At 33.5% G+C, this 20,596-nt stretch overlaps 1 protein-coding gene across 1 annotated transcript in view; it reads right to left on the bottom strand.

The window, feature by feature from the left end:
• Positions 1 to 7,083, bottom strand: part of LOC115884800 (probable chitinase 10) — a 52,910-nt gene extending 45,827 nt beyond the window's left edge. Inside the window, exons 1-2 of the mRNA XM_030903485.1 lie at positions 7,011 to 7,083; positions 1,764 to 2,008 (exon numbers count right to left, since the gene is read on the bottom strand). Of these exons, the coding sequence (XP_030759345.1) occupies positions 1,764 to 2,008; positions 7,011 to 7,028 (263 nt within the window). The 5' untranslated portion in view covers positions 7,029 to 7,083. The remainder of the gene's footprint in view (positions 1 to 1,763; positions 2,009 to 7,010) is intronic.
• Positions 7,084 to 20,596: the final 13,513 nt, after the last annotated feature.

Consider the following 20,596-nt stretch of genomic DNA (forward strand, 5'->3'; position numbering starts at 1 on the left):
GGAGTTCTTCCAAGTACCTGCGGGGCGGCAAAAAATTGTTATAAAGGAGGCGGATTGACTCTATAGGGGCGGCAAACTTCTCTCCTAGAGGCTCTCCGCCCCGGGCGCCCCTAACCCACGCTACGCCACTGGATAATAATTAATATTAATTTTTAGATTCAACTAATTTGAACTGTAGTAAACAAGAACGGAGACCGTTCATATTTTGTTCAATCGTAATTTTTTATTTGGCTCTCACAGATCCAAAAGCTAGAACCCGTCTGCGGTCTATAAAGGAATTACAAGAATGACCACAAACCAGAGGGTGGCCAACAAATATATATACAGGGTGGTCCGAATTGTATTCCGGAAACTTCGGCAGTATATTCTGCAGATAAAAATAAGTAAAAAAGTTCGTATAAATGTATGTCCTAAAATGCTTAGTTTCGGAGATACAGGGTGTAGAAGTTTTATTTTTGTTTCGATTTTTTCCAAATAATTTATGAAGTAACGTCAATATTTGGATGAAAATTGGTGTCTGGGAGTTTTTTGACATGGGAAATTTGATTTTGATGTCAATATGACTCCTATTAGTAGAGGGCGCCATCTACATATTTTTTAACTGGTTTGAAGAGTAATAACTTTTCGTTCGTACCTGTATAAAACTACTGAATAAAAAAATATACATTTACGACGTTTTCTACGTGAAAAAGGTCTCTTGGTAAAAATCGCTACGAGTAATGGTTTTCGAGATATTTGGAATCGAAATTATCAAAACCTGTCATCATTGACATAAATTAAACATGTTGACGAAATACCGTATGATCGAAAAAAAACGGCGTCCAGTTGGCTGGGAAATGAACATCAATGACATTTCCCATATAAATTTACATATAAAATGACAGCGATCTTCATTCCATAGCCATCGCTGACGCCGTTTTTTCTCGATCATACGGTAGTTATTAGACTGAAATTATAAATTTGAAATGTGTTTGTGTCGAAAGTTCAACAGAAACTGTTTTATCATCATTTTTTGCAGAAATATTTATGATTAATTTAAAAAAAAATATTCAATGAAATAACTATCTACTTAACATGTTAATTTTTCGTCAATAATGACATGTGTTGTCTATTTCCATTATAAATATCTTAAGAACGGTTGCTCGTAGCGATTTTTAGAAAGAGATATTTTTTCGTAAAAAGTCACAGAGACTTTTTTTTTCTCTCGGTAGTTTTATACAGGTACGGACAAAACGTTATTACGCGTCAAAACAGTTAAAAAAACATGTAGGTGGCGCCCTCTACTAGTAAGAGTCATATTGACACCAAAATCAAATTTCTCATGTCAAAAAACTCCTAGACACCAATTTTCATCCAAATATTGACGTTGCTTCAGAAATTATTTAAAAAAAAATCGAAATAAAAATGAAACTTCTACACCCTGTATCTCTGAACGTAAGCATTTCAGGACATACATTTATACGAACTTTTTTACTTATTTTTATCTGAAGAATATGCTGTCGAAGTTTCCGGTTCTAATACAGTTAGGATCACCCTGTATAACTTGCCTTCATGTAGTGGAAAAGTTCAGAAGAAAGGCAGGAGAAACAGTTCATTGTTAAACACTTGCCTAAATTTACTGTAGACCTTGTAAGTAAAAACAGAAAATGATTTAAAAAGTGATGAAATTGACAGAAGAAGCCATGCCATGTGTAGTGTGTTTTATATCAGAAAAATAATAGTGATGTGTGTTTTATATCAGAATCTAATCAGATAGTACTTACGTATCTGGTACGCTTTCCACCGCAGTCCTCAATGGCAAACTTTTACTTCCGTACTCTTCCAAAGCCATGTAACTTGCCTTCATGTTCGATGTTATGTCTATGTCTGGAACATGTTCCACCGAGTCTCTTCGGAAAGTCGGAACATTAGGAGGTGGTACGTGATCATCTCTCTTGATCCGTTCAGATCTTTTACCGGAAGTACGTTGATATGTTGGAGATATAGTAGTGATCAGGGCTACACCAACCTGTTAAATATAATATTAGAAATACGTTTTTTTTAAATGTAATGATTTGGAGAAAAATAAAACTTGAAATAATTTAAAAAAAAATATGTTTTTCTGCATATAATTTTGGTTTATGAGAATATAAACCACTAAAACAAAAAAAAATTAGTTTCAAAACACAAAATACACTTAGATCCATTTTATCACACACTAAACCAATGAATACAACATCCCACTATATATCGCATTTCTAGATTTTGAAAAGGCTTTTGATAGTTTTGAGCACTGGGCAGTAAAAACTTCCTTAATAAATAGCAGGATAGACTACAGATACGCAGACTTAATAGCCAACATATATAGCGAAGCAACAGCAACAATTAAAATCCACGAAGGAACAAAGCCAATTCGCATAGGAAGAGGTGTCAGACAGGGTGACACAATAACCGCTAAACTCTTTAACCAGGCATTAGAAGACGTTTTCAAAAATTTAGACTGGGAAGAAAAAGGTATCAAAATATGTGGACAATACTTGAAACACCTAAGATATGCGGATGATATCGCCTTAATAACAGAAAAGAAAGAAGAACTGGTAGAAATGCTGGGAAAAAAATGAAGAATAGGCCTAAATATGAACTACACTAAAACTAAAATCATAACAAACACAGAAAAAAATAGAACCAAGAAAAAATAGAACAAGTTGAAGAGTATACTCGTATATATCTGGGACAAATGATTAAACTGAAAAAAGAAAACCAAACAGCTGAAATAAAGAGACGAGTAAGACTGACCTGGGCAGCATTTGGAAAATTAAGTTACATATTAAAAAACAAAAAATATCCACAGTACCTCAAAACCAAAGTATATAATCAATGTGTACTTCCTGTACTTACTTACGGATCCCAGACCTGGACACTGACAAAATCAAATATGGATAAGGTAACAAAATCTCAAAGATCTATGGAAAGACAAATGCTACATATAAGGCTGGCAGAGAGAAAAATGAATGAGTGGATCAGAGGAAAAACTAAAGTAAGGGATGTTAGAAATGAAGTAGCAAAATTGAAATGGAAGTTTGCCGGTCACAATGTCAGACGGAAGGATGATCGATGGAACAAATGCATCGTAAACTGGAGGCCCTGGGAGAATAGAAGAAGTAGAGGAAGACCTCAGATGAGATGGGCGGACGATCTGAGGAAACATGCAGGCACAAGATGGATGAGCACGGCGACAGAGATGGAAGAGTGGAAGAGATTGGGGCAGGCCTATGTCCAACGATGGACCGAAGAGGCTGAATAGATAGATAGAGAGAAACCAATGAATACAGAACAACAAACAAAAAATGTAATATACAAAATACCGTATGATTGAATAAAAACGGCGTCAGTGATGGCTATGAAATGAAGATCGCTGTCATTTTATATGTGAAATGTCATTGCTCGTCATTTCCCAGCCAATTGGACGCCGTTTTTTTTTCGATCATACGGTACCATGTGAATGCGATAAATTTTATATTGGTGAAACATCTAGACCCTTAAATGAATTAAAGAACATAACAATTATTTAAACAAGGAAGATTTTTACAAATCTAAGATTTGTCAGTATTAATGGGACACAGGGCACAGAATAAATTTTAATAACGCCAAAAATATAATGAAAGAGGCGATAGCCTTTAAAAGAATAATTAAAAGGCTTTTTAATACAATCTAATAAAAATAAATGTATTGCTCATACATCTGTAGATGTTAGTAATGTATGGCAATCGCTTCTTTGATTTTAAAGAACATAACATAAATAAACATAACCATACGAAAAAATTAAAAATAAAGATAATCATACAGAAAGTTTGGGACTTTTTACCTTATTAAGTAATTGTTATCAGGTAGTAATTGTTAATGTTGAAGTTTAACCATAGATAAAAGAAAATAATCTACTATTAAGATAGATATGAAACTTAATAGTAAAATTTTGGGTCAAAGCGCCCCTCCGTGTCTTTAGTGGAGACTACGTTTAACCCAGCGCCTTCGCCTTTTCTGCTGTAAATGTTTTTTATGTTTATATTTGAATTCAAAGGATTTATTTTTAAAGTTACACTGATATATTAGTATATCAGAGGAACTTTAATAAAACATAAGAATATATATATTTTACAATTTATTTTTTTATTTATTTTACAGAGTTTCATGTAAATGATCGTAAGTCGACTGGCTGTCTAATGAATAGACCGAGATTTATAGATTTTAAAGCAAACGAAAAAAAAAACCAAACAACGAATACATACCATATATTTTTCTTTTATCTAAGATACATACCTTATCGTCTTTTGGAAACACGTACATTTTTGCAGTTTTGTTAGTTTCTTTGCAAGATGCAACACAACAAGAAAACACCATTTTTACAGTTAATAAATAATAAAACTATTTCTGACTATGATATTTAAAATTTAGATAGATAGAAAATTAAAAGACAAACGAGTATTTGCAAACGCAGGCCCAAATTCAATAAAAATCAAAATTTTTCCTGCGAAAATCAGGCTTTTTTCACTGAAAAGGTATTTTTTGATTTATCAGCAGTCATTGTCAAGTTGACAATATACAGGGTGTTTTCGAATTAGTCTAAAAAAATTATGGTGTGATTCCTCATGTGTTCTTAAAACAATTTTTATATACCCATTAGGTCTAAAGTACTTCCTTTCTGATCTACAGGGTGTTAAAAATTAAAAAAAATCGATTTTTTGCTTAACATAAATGGTACACCACTGCTTTTTTAAAGAAAATATATTTTTTTCTTGACCGGCCATCCTTTTTCAACAAAATTGATCTTTTGCGTTTTTCTTGTTCATCAAACGGTTGTCGAGAAAAAATAAATATACTTATTAAGAGCCCGCCTTAATTCGTTTTCTAACGATTTTTTATTTTTTAGATTAATTAGGAAACACCCTGTATATGCAAATCACAGGCAACCAAATAAACTAGTAACCTCTAAAAATTATTTTTCCTACCACTAGCGACATACCGTGTTTTTAGTGTGTACTAAATTATTTTATCAAAATTTCACCATATAAGTTTCCAGGCAATGAGTTTAACTTAATAAAAGTAATGTCATTTTAACAGAACGTCAACGGTTTTTGTTTTAAAAAAACTAAAGTGTTCTCGAATAGTTGAATTTAAATATTTTAATTTTTTTTTTAATGACGGCAAGAAATAAACTTTTCGACACGTTAAGCATTTTTTTGTTCGTTAGGCAAATTTGTATATCTGTAAACCGAGACTTCTGACAAGTAGTTTCCGTTTGGTTTAACGCAGAAGTGTTTACGAAAAATAACTATTTTATTTTGTAGATTTTCTTGCAATGGCGAAATACCCATATAAGGATTTTTTGGAGAAATAAAATAGAAGTCATTGCTGTAAAATTTTGATGTTGCTTGTTTTGATTATGCTTGTTAAATACGTATATCCAAATATTTCTCCTCCATTTAGTGTTTATTATTTTTGCTCTAAATATAAAATATACAACCAGTGGCGGACACAGAGGGGGACACAAATCTATAAATTGGGTTAAATATTAGGCTATTCTACATTACTTTTATTTGGGCCCCCCTAAAATAATTTCCTGTATCCGCCCCTGCATCATGCTTCACTAACTTTGAAGATAAAATATTTCCGAAAATAATAAATATGTTGATTTTGAAATAATCTAGTGCCTCTAAATTTGAATTTTACATTTTATAATATTGAATGAAAAAAATGTTAATTAACAAATCAGTAGTTGGATAAAAGTAAAACAGTAATTGATGCATAATTTGTAATATAAGATTTGTTGTAAATGCAAAGATTAAATAAAAAATCAGTAATGCTTAATATAAAATGATCATATATTAAAAAAATAGAATATAAAAATGCTGATTAAAAATTTGATGATTTTACTGATTTAATTTTTTAAAAGTCTAGAAAGCTTTTGCTAAAATCAATATCTGTTTAACATTGTTTAACAAAAAGTTAATTTAATTTAATTGAATACGAGAGTTTAACATTATATTTTTTCTTCCCAATTGTTATATTTGCTACAATGAATAAATTAACAGTTAAATGACTTTGCTTTACTTAATTTGGTTCTGGTAACAAAAAATGCTGTTTTTATATACAGTATGTTCCCGGGTTGTCTTAACAAGAGGAAGAAGTTTTTTATTATTGACATTTCGAGAAAAATGCATTCTTCATAAAATTTTTTGCTTGTTCTGAAATGGTTAATTCCGTTTATAGTTTTTCAAATTTCCAAAAATTTCCATACCGGTTTAGAGAAAATTAAAAAAAAACATGAAAATATGGTTGAATTTTTCGGTCCTAAAAATCAAAAGATAATATATATATAATAATATAATTTCGATTTCATTCTTTGATAGATGGTTATTATTAATTTTGATTAACCTCATATTTTTTGCTGTTAAAGTATCACATTTTCGGATAACTATTATCACCCTTTCCGTAGCACTGAACTAAATAAATTTTGTGCTTCTTTAACATTTTAAAACAGGAAAAAATACGACGTTAATTAAAATTGTATCAATAACAATCTATCAAAGGTTGAAAACGCCTTTTGATTTTTAGGACTTACATAAAAAAAAATTCCTCTTGTAAAGACAATCCGGGACATACTGTAGATTAAGTGAAAGGTTGTTCAGAACCTATATTGTACATTATTGTATTTTAAAAAATAAAAATTTTCTTTTGTCTTAGGCAAATATTCTAATAATTAATAATTTATTTTGTTAAAGTTTCATCTGCATTAAATTTCCAAAAATACTATTTATTTAAAGATTTTCTATGTAGATAGTGCCTCTAATACGAATTTATTAGAAAAATGCAGAGTCTTGCAGCAAGACCAAGACCTAGAACAAAACAAAGACTACTTCTACTTATTATGTGTAAGACCACGACCAAAGGAGGTCTTGGTCTTGGTCTTGCATTGGCTCGTCACTAATATCAACATTACAAGTTGAAAGTTTGAATAACAAAATTATACTTACAATGATGTAAAACTTCATCTTGCGATGTCTCTTCTGCAGAAAGCTCTATTGATTCGTCATTCCAGGAGAGTTCTTAACAATCACTGCAACAAAATAGTATAATAACAATAAAAATAGTTGAAACAAACTAACAAGGTGGTAGTAAAACTAATGTTATAGAAAAATATCCAATGCTGAACTTGAAGGTGATACGTGAGTTCCAGTGACCAATATATTAGTTTTTGAAAATCCGTCGTGCGGAATATTAATCGGCATCAATCCTTGCCGTGTTGTTGCACTTGAAATTTACATGGCGATAAGAGATATACCATTGAGAACGTGACAACGAAGAAATTATGATGTCTTGTTTGCAAATAAGTAGAGGGAAAAAGAAGTATAGTGACTAAACGGATTGAAAGAATTGAATAAACGAAAAAATGATTTGAAAGAGGCTTTGTTTCGTTATTTAAACCGCAGACGAAGTGTGCAGTGACTAAGGTTTTAAACCTGATTCCCTGAACATCGTGTTGTTTTAGTTACAAATTCTCATTTCGTTTGTCAAGATATGTTGATTTTGTACGTATGATAAGATAGTCTAGATATTGTTTCGGGTTTTTCATAGAAATGAACTTTCCAATGTATAACTGATTTTAATTGTTACATGTAAAAAAATATATAAACGTGCATTGTTTCAAGAAAAATGGTTCACTAAAATTATTTGACAATGATATAATATGTATGCATATTTATTTTCGTCCTTTAAAAACATTAATTTACGACAATGTCATTATGACACATTTAACATTGTCATTTGGATGTCATTATGGCTTTCATATAGTACTAGTGCTATAATAATAATAATAATAATAATAAATAAGTCAGGCCAGACAAAGTAAAGATCCAGGATAGGGGCCTTTACTGTGTTTGCTACGGTACGTAGGGCAAGCCGTACAGCCTGTAGCCACACCCCGACGGGAGCGGGCCCCTCCATTGCAGACTATCTTCCCACACACCTATCCCATTACAGACACACAACATAAAACTAGACCTTAATTGGTCAAAGTCTGGCCGAAAGGGATGCAATCCAGCATGCTCTTGTTGCTATCGAATGTGTAAACGATACTGCCAGTAACACCAGTTGTCCGCTGACCTTGTTACCCTATCCTTTAGATCCATAAGCTCCTTAAAAATTAATTCACCCATAGTACCCAAATCCTTTGCTAATCCTCCGTAGATCTTTTCTTCCTTTTCCATCTTCAAATATAATAGGAAAAGGGAATACCCATAATGGAATGAAAACAAATATTGGAAATAGTAAACAGCCGCTGCCTGGGGATCGCCAGGGCATGTCTGGAGCCGACGCTGGACATGACAGTATGCGGGACGTCGGTGACAAGGTGCTGAAGAGGCGGGCCCTTTGTCCCAAAACAAACTACAGCCCAAACTAACAACGAAGTGGATAAGACAACTGAAACTGTTAGCTCGAATCCAGGTACAAGCCAAGATTCTGCTGACATTTCTAGAAAAATCAACGAAAGGCACACGCATTAAGTGGACGAAAGAAATGAATTGTTTAGTAATCAAAATGTTTCTCCAAATTAATGAGTGCCGAGATGATCCACTTCCTGGAGGAGACAGAAGTTACACACTGAGATGAATAAAACCTTCCCTCATTTGAAATTAACGCAGCAAAATGTATCAGATCGACTTAGGGCAATATACTCTAAGAAACTATTAGCGCAACAAGAAATAGATCAGATCAGAAGAGAAGTTGGACATATTTTAACCCAAATTCAAACTAATTTAGAAATTCGAGAAGATACATCCATAGACTTCACACATTCCTATCATAGAGACACCCCAGTTGCAATAAGAGAAGTAACCGAACCAGTGAGCACTACTGAGCGCGAGACATATGAATTGTTTCAGTTCAACTATAGTTTATTTCATAGTACTGATCCTTTAAGTAGACCTCTCATTCCGCAACTGAATTTCAAAAAGAACACTACAAAAATCCTGAATGATGTAAAGTTCATATTCCAAAATCACATTAAAGACATAGATGAAATAGAACAGTTCCATCTTGCGCTATATGCTGCTGCTGTCACTACAATTGAACTCAATTGCCAACAAGTGATGGAAAAGAATAAATCTCATAAGCAGCAATTGCAGAAAGAGCCGGCATGGAAAGTTAGACTAACAAAAACTATAGACGATCTTCGAAGACAGATAAGTACAATCACCGAATACTTAAATGGTAATACCAGTAATCGAATAGCCAGAAAATTGAAAATTATCTTGAAGCATACTCATATCAACCCAGAGGAACACGAAAAGACGCGCAAGTTAATTGTGGTTAGAGATGAGCTCAGCCAGAAATGCAAGGCTAAAGGTGCACGATTGCGTAGGTACAACAAAGCAACAAGGCGTAAAGAAGACAACTTTCAATACTCCAAATGTCCTAAGAAATTCTATCAGAAGCTAGAAAATCCGACAGATGATAGGAGGATGGATATTGAAATGGATTCATCACAGTTTTTCTCATTCTGGCGGGATACGTGGGCGACACCATCTAATTTCAAGACTGATACCGAATGGATGAATGTGGTAGAAAACTCGACACATGACATAAATGCGATGCCTCAAATACAATTCACTAAAGACGATATAGCGATATGCCTAAAATCCTTACGAAATTGGCGCGCACCAGGACCAGACGGTATTCAAAATTTCTGGTTAAAAACATTTGGCGGCAATGGTGAAGCCATTGCCAGGTGCTTCAATAAAATTATCGAGAACCCTAGTGCTCTTCCTACATTCCTTGCTAGTGGAAATACTTTCCTTTTTTACAAAAAAGGTGATAGGTCAAAACCTGAAAACTATAGACCTATCACGTGTTTATCATCGGTTTATAAACTACTTACAGCTGCAATAACTTGCAAAATATATGACCATTGCACGCTTAATAATATAATTGCATCCGAACAAAAAGGGTGCATCAAAAACTCATTAGGTAGTAAAGAACAGCTTACTATAGATGCAATATTGATCAAACATGCACAGGTGAAACGCCGGAATATCAATATGAGTTACATAGATTATAGCAAAGCATTCGATTCGGTACCGCATGACTGGCTGATTAAGGTTCTAGATATCTATAAAATTCACCCATCTATTAAAATGTTGCTAAATACTGCAATGAAAAAGTGGAATACACAGCTTTTTGCTAACAACACAAACTTAGGCCAAATTGACATCAAAAAGGGAATATTCCAAGGAGATTCACTGAGCCCACTGTGGTTTGTGTTATCCCTTAACCCGCTATCACTCCTACTTAACTCAACGACACATGGCTACAGACCAAACCCTAAGGAAAACAACAAAATTAGCCATCTTATGTTTATGGACGACATTAAATTATATGCAGAAACACCGGCCCATCTTCACCAACTAATTGACACAACCAAGACATTTAGTAATGATATTCAAATGAATTTTGGAATGGAGAAGTGCGCAACAATATATATTAATAAAGGTAAGTGGCAAAACGAAAACTTACCAATATCTGAAATCAAACCACTCAGTCAAACAGATACGTACAAATATTTGGGAGTGGCGCAAAACCGGTCGATAGATCACACTACGCTTAAGAAAGAATTTAAGGAAAAATACAGGAGCCGACTAACCAAGCTTTTAAACACGTATCTCAATTCGCGAAATCTTATATCAGCTGTTAATTCTTGGGCTGTGTCAACACTCACGTATTCCTTTGGGATATTGAGGTACTCAGATGCAGACCTGGATGAACTGGACCGACTTACACGCCGGCTGCTCAAAAAATTTAGATGCCACCATCCGCAATCTGCGTTGGAAAGATTATACTTAAAAAGAAAAGAAGGAGGTAGAGGTCTGCTGAATATTAAGTCATTGTGTAGATCACAGGAACAGAGTATGAAAGCATATTTTATAAAGTCAAATAGCAACCTTCATAAATTAATTGTTACGGCGGACAACAAATATACCCCACTAAATTTAAGCACAGATAATGGTGATATCCAACAAAAGAAAACGACAATGGTTGATGCCCAACATTCTTGGCGACAAAAAATTCTTCATGGCAAGTTTCCTGCCTCTCTCGATGATCCAAATATCGACAAAGAAAACTCCCTTACTTGGTTGAGAAAAGGAGTTCTGCACCCTGAAACTGAAGGATTTGTAATATCCATACAAGACCGTGTCATACGCACTAGAAACTATGAAAAACATATATTAAATAAAAATGTCCAGGATACCTGTCGAAAATGTGGAGCAGCTAATGAAACAATTGACCATGTCATAGCCGGATGTCCCTGTTTATCGGACACAGCTTACCTCGCAAGGCACAACCAGATCGCTAAAATCATACACAAAGAAATGGCTCTAAAATACCGCCTTATAGAACATCCACCTCCTTATTATCGCTACTCACCTGAACCGGTCTTGGAATCAGCTCATTTAGTGCTTTACTGGGATCGCCCGATCATAACAGATAGAACCATCGACTACAACAGACCAGACTTGGTACTAATAGATAAGGACAACAAGAAGGCACTAATAATAGATATAGCATGCCCCTTAACTCACAATTTACACAAAACTGAAGTAGAAAAAATACGAAAATATGAGAATTTGGCTGTCGAGCTGAAGCATGTATGGCAATTGAGCACAGTAGAAATAATACCAATTGTAATATCGGCATGCGGGGTTATGACTACTAACTTAAGGAAAAATATAGACCGGCTCGGATTGTGTAAAGAACTCAGCAGTCTGATGCAAAAAAGTGTACTCCTCCAAACCTGTGCAATAACGAGAAAATTTCTAAATGTTTAGCAGAATAAAATGAAGTTTTTCTCTGCCACATAGTAAATTGAACCAGCATTAGCTGAGAAAGCAAAACCAAAAAAAAAAAATAATAATAGCTCCCGTATATAGCGTTTGACGCCTTGGGAGTAGCAAGGTATCGCTTGCCATACTAGAGCCGTTCAGTATACAAGGAAGGTAATGTGGCTAGCACTACACAGATTATAATCTTTGTTTTTTTTTATTCTTTTTCGTGGTTCCAATTTTCGGAATCGGGCACTAGTTAGGTGACTAGTTTGCGCACATAGAGCACGCCCACTTATGGCCTCTAAAATTGTGCACAGCGCCTGACCGGCACAGTTATTAGAGAGATATCGGAAAACCGAATAGCGTCATGCAGTATTTACGCGTACCTTATCATGGTTACGATATGCGCGAGTCAATTTTTAACGCAACACCCGCTAATAACGTTACCGCCTGACGTAATTTGCGGATCAATTACACCAAGCGCTCTTTCTAAATAACCTCTGATAACGTTTAAAAATTGCTTAAATGGGCATGTGCGGGTATTTGACAACCGGAGCCGGCCGGCGAGATCTTTTATTTTAGGTTATGTTTGAATTCTTTTGAATTATTGCTTTAGTTTTATTAGGTAATTTGATATTTAAGTAGCTGGGATTAGTTTTAATTAAATAAATATGGCCCAAAATATGGGTTCCACCTCTTCCAATACTAAAGAACCTATAAAGAGTCTTAGGTTTACAGCAGATGACGACTTAGCCCTTCTAAGAGAATTTGTTGCTTGTTGTCCTAAACCCATTGGCAGACGTTGAACAATAAACCACTGGAAATAAGCACTTTAGCCCTTTATTTTTAAAATACCTAGTAAACAAAACAATTTCAAAGTTTTAAATTCAAAGTTAGGTTAAGTTTAAATAGCGGACGCGACGCGATCAGAATTCTTTCCGATCCGATAACTATAAATGAAGAGAGTTAATACCACCTCACGTAAAGGAAATAACACCTGGCCTTATTAACGTCCAGGCACGCTATTCGGTTTAGCGATATCTCTCTATTACGCTGTTTATTGTTATTTTACGCGAGTTTATTTTTGCGCACAGGAAATTTGACTCGTTTGCACATCGTCATAAAAAACAATTTTCGTATCACGAATTAGGGACAAGATTTTTATCTGTATACTTATAGGATACCTAATCTGTGGCACTACGCTTCAACCGCCTATTATTACCTCAGGATTGTAAATCCCAAGTACCATTTAAGGCTGAGTCGACCTAGGTACCCAAACTATTTTTATTTTAATAAAAAATAGTCGGCTGATGAAATGCCGGGTGTGGGATTCGAACCCACTACCTTAAGATTGGTAGACGAGAGCCTGTACCTCTACGCCACCGGGCACCACTAGTGCTATTATGAATTCATAATAACACGCAAATTTTAAAATAAGAAATAAGCAAAAGGTACCTAAATACGTTTATTTATTGTAAACATTAATTATAATATCAGTACAATTGGTTAAATTAATTCCAGACGATGACAGGTGAGTTGAATTTTTAGAAAGTAAATTTATTTCCTGAGTGCTTGAACTTGTTGAAGACCCATCACTGCCAGAAATGTTACCCAAAATATTACATGACACTTTTTTCTTATTTTCTTTGGAATTTTCTATATAGCTCTCTGCCACTCTGTTAGAGCGCCAACCACCATATCTTTTAACAGTTAATAAATCCACTCCTGAATCTGCAAGCAACGACGCAGACGATCTACGGAAACAATGTCCAGTGTATTGTTGTAGATTTGGAAGACTTAGGAACAATGCTATTTTATACGGCATTTTCCCTAAAGTATTAATGCCAACGGGTTGCTTAATACATTTTCCATTTCTGTACGCCACAAAAAATCGAGTATGCCCTGTGTTGCTTGGCCGCATAGCTATATATCTTCGAACCATTTCCACCATATTTATTCCTTCAACGTTCCCTTTCGTTATAAAAAAATCTCGTGATATCTTTGTTTTCGTAAATGGAATAATGAGATGAATGCATTGTCCTTCATCTTTAACATTTTGCAGCTGTAGATTTGTCAACTCGATGCAGGCTCCCGCAAGTCCCACTATCAGTGAAGCTTTGGTCAGGAAATAAGTTTTATCATCAGCTTCCAACGAAAAACGAGTTATGTCTTCTTTTCTTAAAATTCTCGATTTTTTTGACCGAAATCCTTCCGATTTTCTTTTTAGAAATGCAATTAAATAGATGTACTTACTAATATCTGTATTTTTCTTCACTTTTCTTCATAACTGAACTGAACATAGCATGGAATAATATACCCAAAGTGATGAAGCCTTCCTATGTTTTGAAAGATGTTCAAAATATGCCAGGGGAAACTTTTCGTTACTACTATTCTTGATTCCTTTCCCTTTACACCAATCTTCAAGTTTAGAGACTAGTGAAATGGACTCTTAATAGGTCTGTTCTATAGAAAGTTTATTATCCAAGGTTATTCCCATAAATTTGACTTCCTGTTATGGCAGTCAGTTTAGAGTAAGTTTACGTGGTATTGGCGTATTGGCATGTATTGGTATAGAAATAAAGAACAAATCGTCCTATTGCTGCCAAAAGAAACTAACTTACTTTTTATTACTTCCGAGAAAAATGCGTCTAAAGATGAATTGCATTGCATAAAGATGTTATAGTTAGTAACTATTCGGTATTAAAATAAAACATAAATAGCCAGAAATCGTAGTTAATGACTTTTGCAATCGATTCTCCGCTTCAAAACATAGTTAGTGATTGAATTTGGTTGTTCGGAAAAATGTTAGTTAGTGACTTTTGGCAGCAATAGGACGAAATAATGTTTTAGAAGGTAATTCAAATAATATAAGAAATTATAACTCGTATTATAATTGACTCTGAAATATATGAATTGTCGAACATGCGGTTAATATTTATGATCAACCACTAGGTGCAGCGTATGCCATAAATCTGTATCTTAAAAATAAAAATGTCTCATTTGTACCACTTTACTGGTGTAATATATAATACATTTTAAACATCTTGCGCTTGTAATAAATGATGGGATTAATCTTTATAACCAGAACTACAAGTACGTGAAAAATATCAGTGTACAAGTGCATATTTTACATATTTTCCTGCTGACAACAGTAAATTTTGTATTTTTTTGTAGTAAATCATCGACAAATAAACCAAAAAGCTTTATACATACTATACATTTTATTGAAAAATCGATTTTTATTCAAAATCTGAGCCAGATATGTATAGGAAACCCTAATATAGTTTGAAAGAGCATTTAAATCTGCTTCGACTTATTTTATTAAAATGCATTTGAAATAACAAAGTTTTTATCTAAAATAAATATTTAAAATAGACCAGCAATTTTTGATACCCCTGTATACATTTAAGGAAGCAATCAAATTTTTTAGTAAAGTTTATTTCTCTGGCTTAAAAGTTAGCACAAGAATTAATTCAGAAAATTAATCTACAGGGTGTTGACAAGCTTTTTTATTAAAGCATGCTTTTCTTTCCATTTAAATGTTTTTAAATATCTCATAAACTAAAGGTTTTAAACATAATAAACCCTTATAATGCTTTATTTTATGTCCAAGAATCCAAAAAAGAAATAAAATACCGAATAGGAAAAAATATATCTTTGGTATGGATCTTAGTTCTGACACATAGGTCCATAAAAAATTTTGTTTCTACATCTTTCCGTTTTCGTATAATCAACAGAGGCGATTGAGGTGTGCCACCCTGTATAATTTTCGATATTTTTAGGTGATGACTTAGTGATTTTTACAGTACATTAAATTCAGTAAATAAAGTTAATAATTAAATTAATATGAGTTGATTAGGACATTTGCATACCACTAACCATTTGTTTCGAGTAACTGTACATTTACCAAAATTAGTTACTATAATTTATTCTTGGGAGTGTTCTATCAAAATTAGACAAATGGTTTTATATATGTATAATTAGCATATATATGTTTGTTTTGTAATAAACATCTGTGTTGTTTTTATATTTGCAACAAACTGGTCTTGGCACAAAAAGCAAGCTCAAGACCAAGCATTCAAGACTATTGCGGTCTTGCATTTTCTTTTGGACTTGCAAAAGTCTTGTAGCAAGATCAAGACTAAGGCTGGACCCTGCAAAACCAAGACCCATGCTACATGCTCATCCATTTGTTTATCCTTAACTGTATGTAGTTGGCAATTGAAATATTCGAAGAACCTTTTTAATAAATATGTGCCTATATCTATTCAGTGCATCTATTATTAAAACATTTTATTGTTAACATATACAGGGTTGTTCACCACATACGACACGGAGTATTGTAGCTAAACGATGAGATTTTTACAAATTGTAAGTTTGGGGTTCGTTGAAGGACTATTAGAGCTACAATTTAAAAATATTTTTACAAGATACAGAGTGTCCCAAATAAGTAAAAAATATCAAAGTTGTATTTTTTTAAATGGAACACCCTGTATATTATTACATTTTTAGTTTCTACGATTAAAATAAAGGTAAATTTGATTAAGGTTTATTATACTTAAACATTACGTTTTTGAAATATTTTCAATTTTGTGAAATTGCAGTAAAAATTTTAAAGCTTTATTTCTCCAAGGGTATCAATGTTTTTAATACTAAATATTTAATGAAGTTTATTTATTGATCAGTTATTGTGTTGCAATAATAAAAATAATACTACTTTATAGAGAGTGTCTAAAAATTTACTTTAAATAATTATTAACTTCAAACGGCAACAACTTCTTTAATTTAAATAGAATGCCCTGTATATTTTAGGAGAATCAGATGCACAATTAAATTGTCTATCAAATTGTATTATACCATTTTTTACCTATCCCTTCAAGTTTTCGTATAAAATGCATTTTCTTATAATTTAGACCTCATTTATCAATATATCAATGGAATATTGACATTTTAGATTGTTTTTAAAGCAACAAATGTACAAAATGTACAGACTAGTAATATTATCGTTTTTAGCAAAACGATAATATTACTAGCCCATTTGTATGCAAAAAGAAAACTATTTAAATCTTTATAAAAGAGTATACCATTAATTAAATATAACACCATTATTTGCGCCCATATACTAATTAATTACATACTTAATTGTGTTCGTTATTAAATTATTATAAATAAATGTGGATTTGAGTCAGAAATCAATATAATAATAAGTTATCAAATTAAAGTCTCTGTAGTTATAAATAAGCATTTATTAAAAAATGAAATATCATTTTTAAGGTGTTACTTTTTATCACACTGTCTAATGCCCATACAAAATTCAGTTTTTTAGTATTTGGAGCAATTATTATTAATCAAAGCAAACAGTCAGTTAATGTTGTTTGAATACTGGAATCATATTAACTGATCCTCTTTAACAAATATTTAAACAGTTTTTTTTTATTTTTTAATGAAATAAACGAATTATATCGACAATATTAATATTTGTACTCTTTAAAAATTTGGTACATCTTTAAAAATAATCTAAAATGTCAATAGTCCATGGGTATATTGATAAATAAGTTCTAAATTACAAGAAAATGCATTTTCTGCGGAAACTTAAAGAGATAGGTAAAAAATGGTATAATATAATTTGATAGACAATTAAATTGTGCATCTGATTCTCGTAAAATATACAGGGTGTTCCATTTAAATTAAACAAGTTATTGCCGTTTGAAGCTAATAATTATTTAAAATAAATTTTTAGACACTATGTATAAGGTAGTATTATTTTTATTATTGCAACACAATAACTGATCAGTAAATAAACTACTTGGTCCATCAGAAATTAAACTAATTTTCAATTTGAAGATTCTTATCACGTACAGACGAGAATACCATCAAAATAAATTAACAATGCCATCAAAGCCATTCTAAACACTTTTTTATTATTCTTAATGGATGGTATAGATACACAAAACTGTTTTTTTTTCAATTTCAACTTGTTTTACATGGCTTTTGAATAATACCTAGGTAATTGAGGCCTATGAGAATTTGTTCGTCGTGAAAAAATGCAGGTTTGGAAGGTGTTATGTCTTCTAAAAATCTTTAGATTTGTTTTGATGTATTCATTGAGTGTATCGATTTAGGACCTTTCTTATGAAACTTTCTATATTAGAGTACAGAAATTACAGTTGGGTGTTGGTGTCTTTGGTAGATAAAATTGACCGGCTAAATTGGTACCTTCAACAGCAGAACTGAACAGTTGAGAATTGGCAAAATGTTCTTTTTTCGGATGAAATCAGAATTGGCCTAAAATCATCGAATTTGGATTCTCAGAGCTCCAGGAAGACGAGCGAGGCTTCAGGCTGCCAATTCTGTACCAAAATATAAAGGAGGAACTGAAATATTCTGGGGAGGTATTACGCTGGGAGCAAAAACTCCATTATTACCACTTCAAAAAACTTTAACGGGTCGGAGGTAAGTTAATTTAGTGCTAGAACCAATCGTTAGGCTTTGGGAGAGCTGCAATTGGGGATAATTTTAACTTTATGTACGATAATGCACATCCCCATACCAGCAGAGTGGCTAGAGAATGTCTTGAAACAGAAAGTGTTATAGTTTTGCATTGGCCTGCATGTTCACCAGATCTAAACCCTATCGAACACTTGTGGGACCAGCTCAAAAGGAGGGTTAGAGCTCGTCGAAACAATCCAGGAAATCTCGCACAGCTTATTGGTGCAGTATTAGCGGAATCGGAAACGTACCACAAGACAACGTTGATAATTTAATAAGAACGTGGCAACACGGATTATTAAAGTTGTCAATTTTCCTTTTTGTTTTTGCCTTTTGTTCCTTATTAAAAATTGAAATCTCATTTCGTTTCAGAAACCAAATAAATACCACTGTGTTTATTTTGAGAACTGGATTTTTTTTTCTATTGCTATATGGATTATTTTTCATTAAAAGTCTTTGGTAAAGACTGAGTTTTTTATTCTTAAACACAAAATTTTCATGCGTCTCAAAAATTATGAAAAAAAAATAGATGGTTCCATATAAGTTTGGTTGTGTGTATTTCCTATATATTTTTTCTAATTTTTAAAATACTCTATTTTAAAGAAAACAACAAACCCTTTCTTTTAAATGTATCGTCTCATTCTCGATCTGACTCAGAAAATCACCGATGGGACTTGTTCCTAATGGCCAATCCAATTAAAACCAGATAAAAACCCAACCTGATCGATCTACATTATTCTGAAAGAAGTAACTGGTTCGCTTTGTTTGTTGTCGATGGCAAAAGACGACAATATATAATTGATTCCAAACAAAACGATTATGACAGATATATCGATGTCAACGAACTACGGCAGCGCGTCGTGTACGGGTCGTATGAGAGCGATCGCCAAATTATGTTACCTAATTAACATATTATTTATCCTGAAGGAATGTCGTTCGTGTGCGAAACCGGTCGCCAAAGATACATATTAATAATAAATGTACACTGATTTTGTTTATGACAATCGGATCGGACGAGAAATAACAGTTTAAAACGTTTTGAATAAGCGCGTTAACAGAAACACGCCCCCGTTAATTCCTGAAACCTTAATTTTTTTTGGTGAGGAGGTTGTTAACCTCGGTGTGTAATTAAAACATAATTAGCGAGTATTGAAGATAAGGATGGCCAATAACTAGACTTCTAAAATATTAAGAAATACAAAACTGGTTTGATATCGAGGGAGGCATCTATTTTCTAGGAAACCCTAGAGCTGCCATGCCAACATTAAAAATTATTTTCAGCAAAATTTACACTTTTTGCCCCTGTCTGCTTCTCCTTAATGCAGAGTTTGTCATTGGTAGGTTAAAACAACGCAATGAACTCCACAAGGAGGAGTGACCTCCCCCCTACTGTGGAGCTTGGTAGTGGATGAACTACTGGAAGAATTAACTCTAACGGGAATACACTGCATAGGGTATGCAGATGACATAGTCATCATTGCACGGGGGAAACATGAAGGCACCCTGTGTGATATTATCCAAAGAGGACTCCGCATCGCTGAGAGATGGTGCAGGACTGTCGGGCTGAGTATTAACCCAAAGTGCCATTCATCAGAAAGCGAAGTTTGAAAAACTTGAAAAGAATCCATCTAGATGGAAAGAAAATACTGCCATCACAGGAAGTGAAATATCTGGGAATAACCCTGGATAGTAAACTTCTCTGGAACAGGCATATTAAGAACATTACCAGCAAAGCTACAAAGGCTCTCATGATATGCAGAAGACTGGCGGGAAATAGGTGGGGCTGCGCCCCTAACATTTTGCGCTGGATGTATACCATGATAGTAAGACCCATGATTATTTATGGAGCAATTGCTTGGTATACAAAACTAGAGCAACGTACAAAGGCAAAACCTGTGCAAAGTGCAAAGACTGGCATGTATTTGCATCACAGGTGCCATGAGAACATGTCCAACAGCAGCAATGGAGGTCTTGGTCTCTAGACCTAACACCACTGCACATTGTCGTCGGTAGTTATGCCAATGCGACATGATTAGAATAGTCATTGACGGAAACAGTACTGGGAGAATTTTCAGGTCAGGGGCTTGGAACACCCTCAAAAATAAAATTTCACTTCTCTAACTCCCAGTGGATGACATACCAAGAATTTACAACTTTGAGAAACACCTCACTGTAGTATTGAGTAATAAAAAGGATTGGAAGGAAGAAACGCTTACTCAGCATATAAAAGACCATACCATCACGTGGTATAC

The sequence above is a fragment of the Sitophilus oryzae genome, unplaced genomic scaffold, assembly GCF_002938485.1.
Source record: "Sitophilus oryzae breed Bouriz unplaced genomic scaffold, Soryzae_2.0 scaffold_357_pilon_pilon, whole genome shotgun sequence".
In the NCBI taxonomy this organism is placed as follows: domain Eukaryota; kingdom Metazoa; phylum Arthropoda; class Insecta; order Coleoptera; family Curculionidae; genus Sitophilus; species Sitophilus oryzae.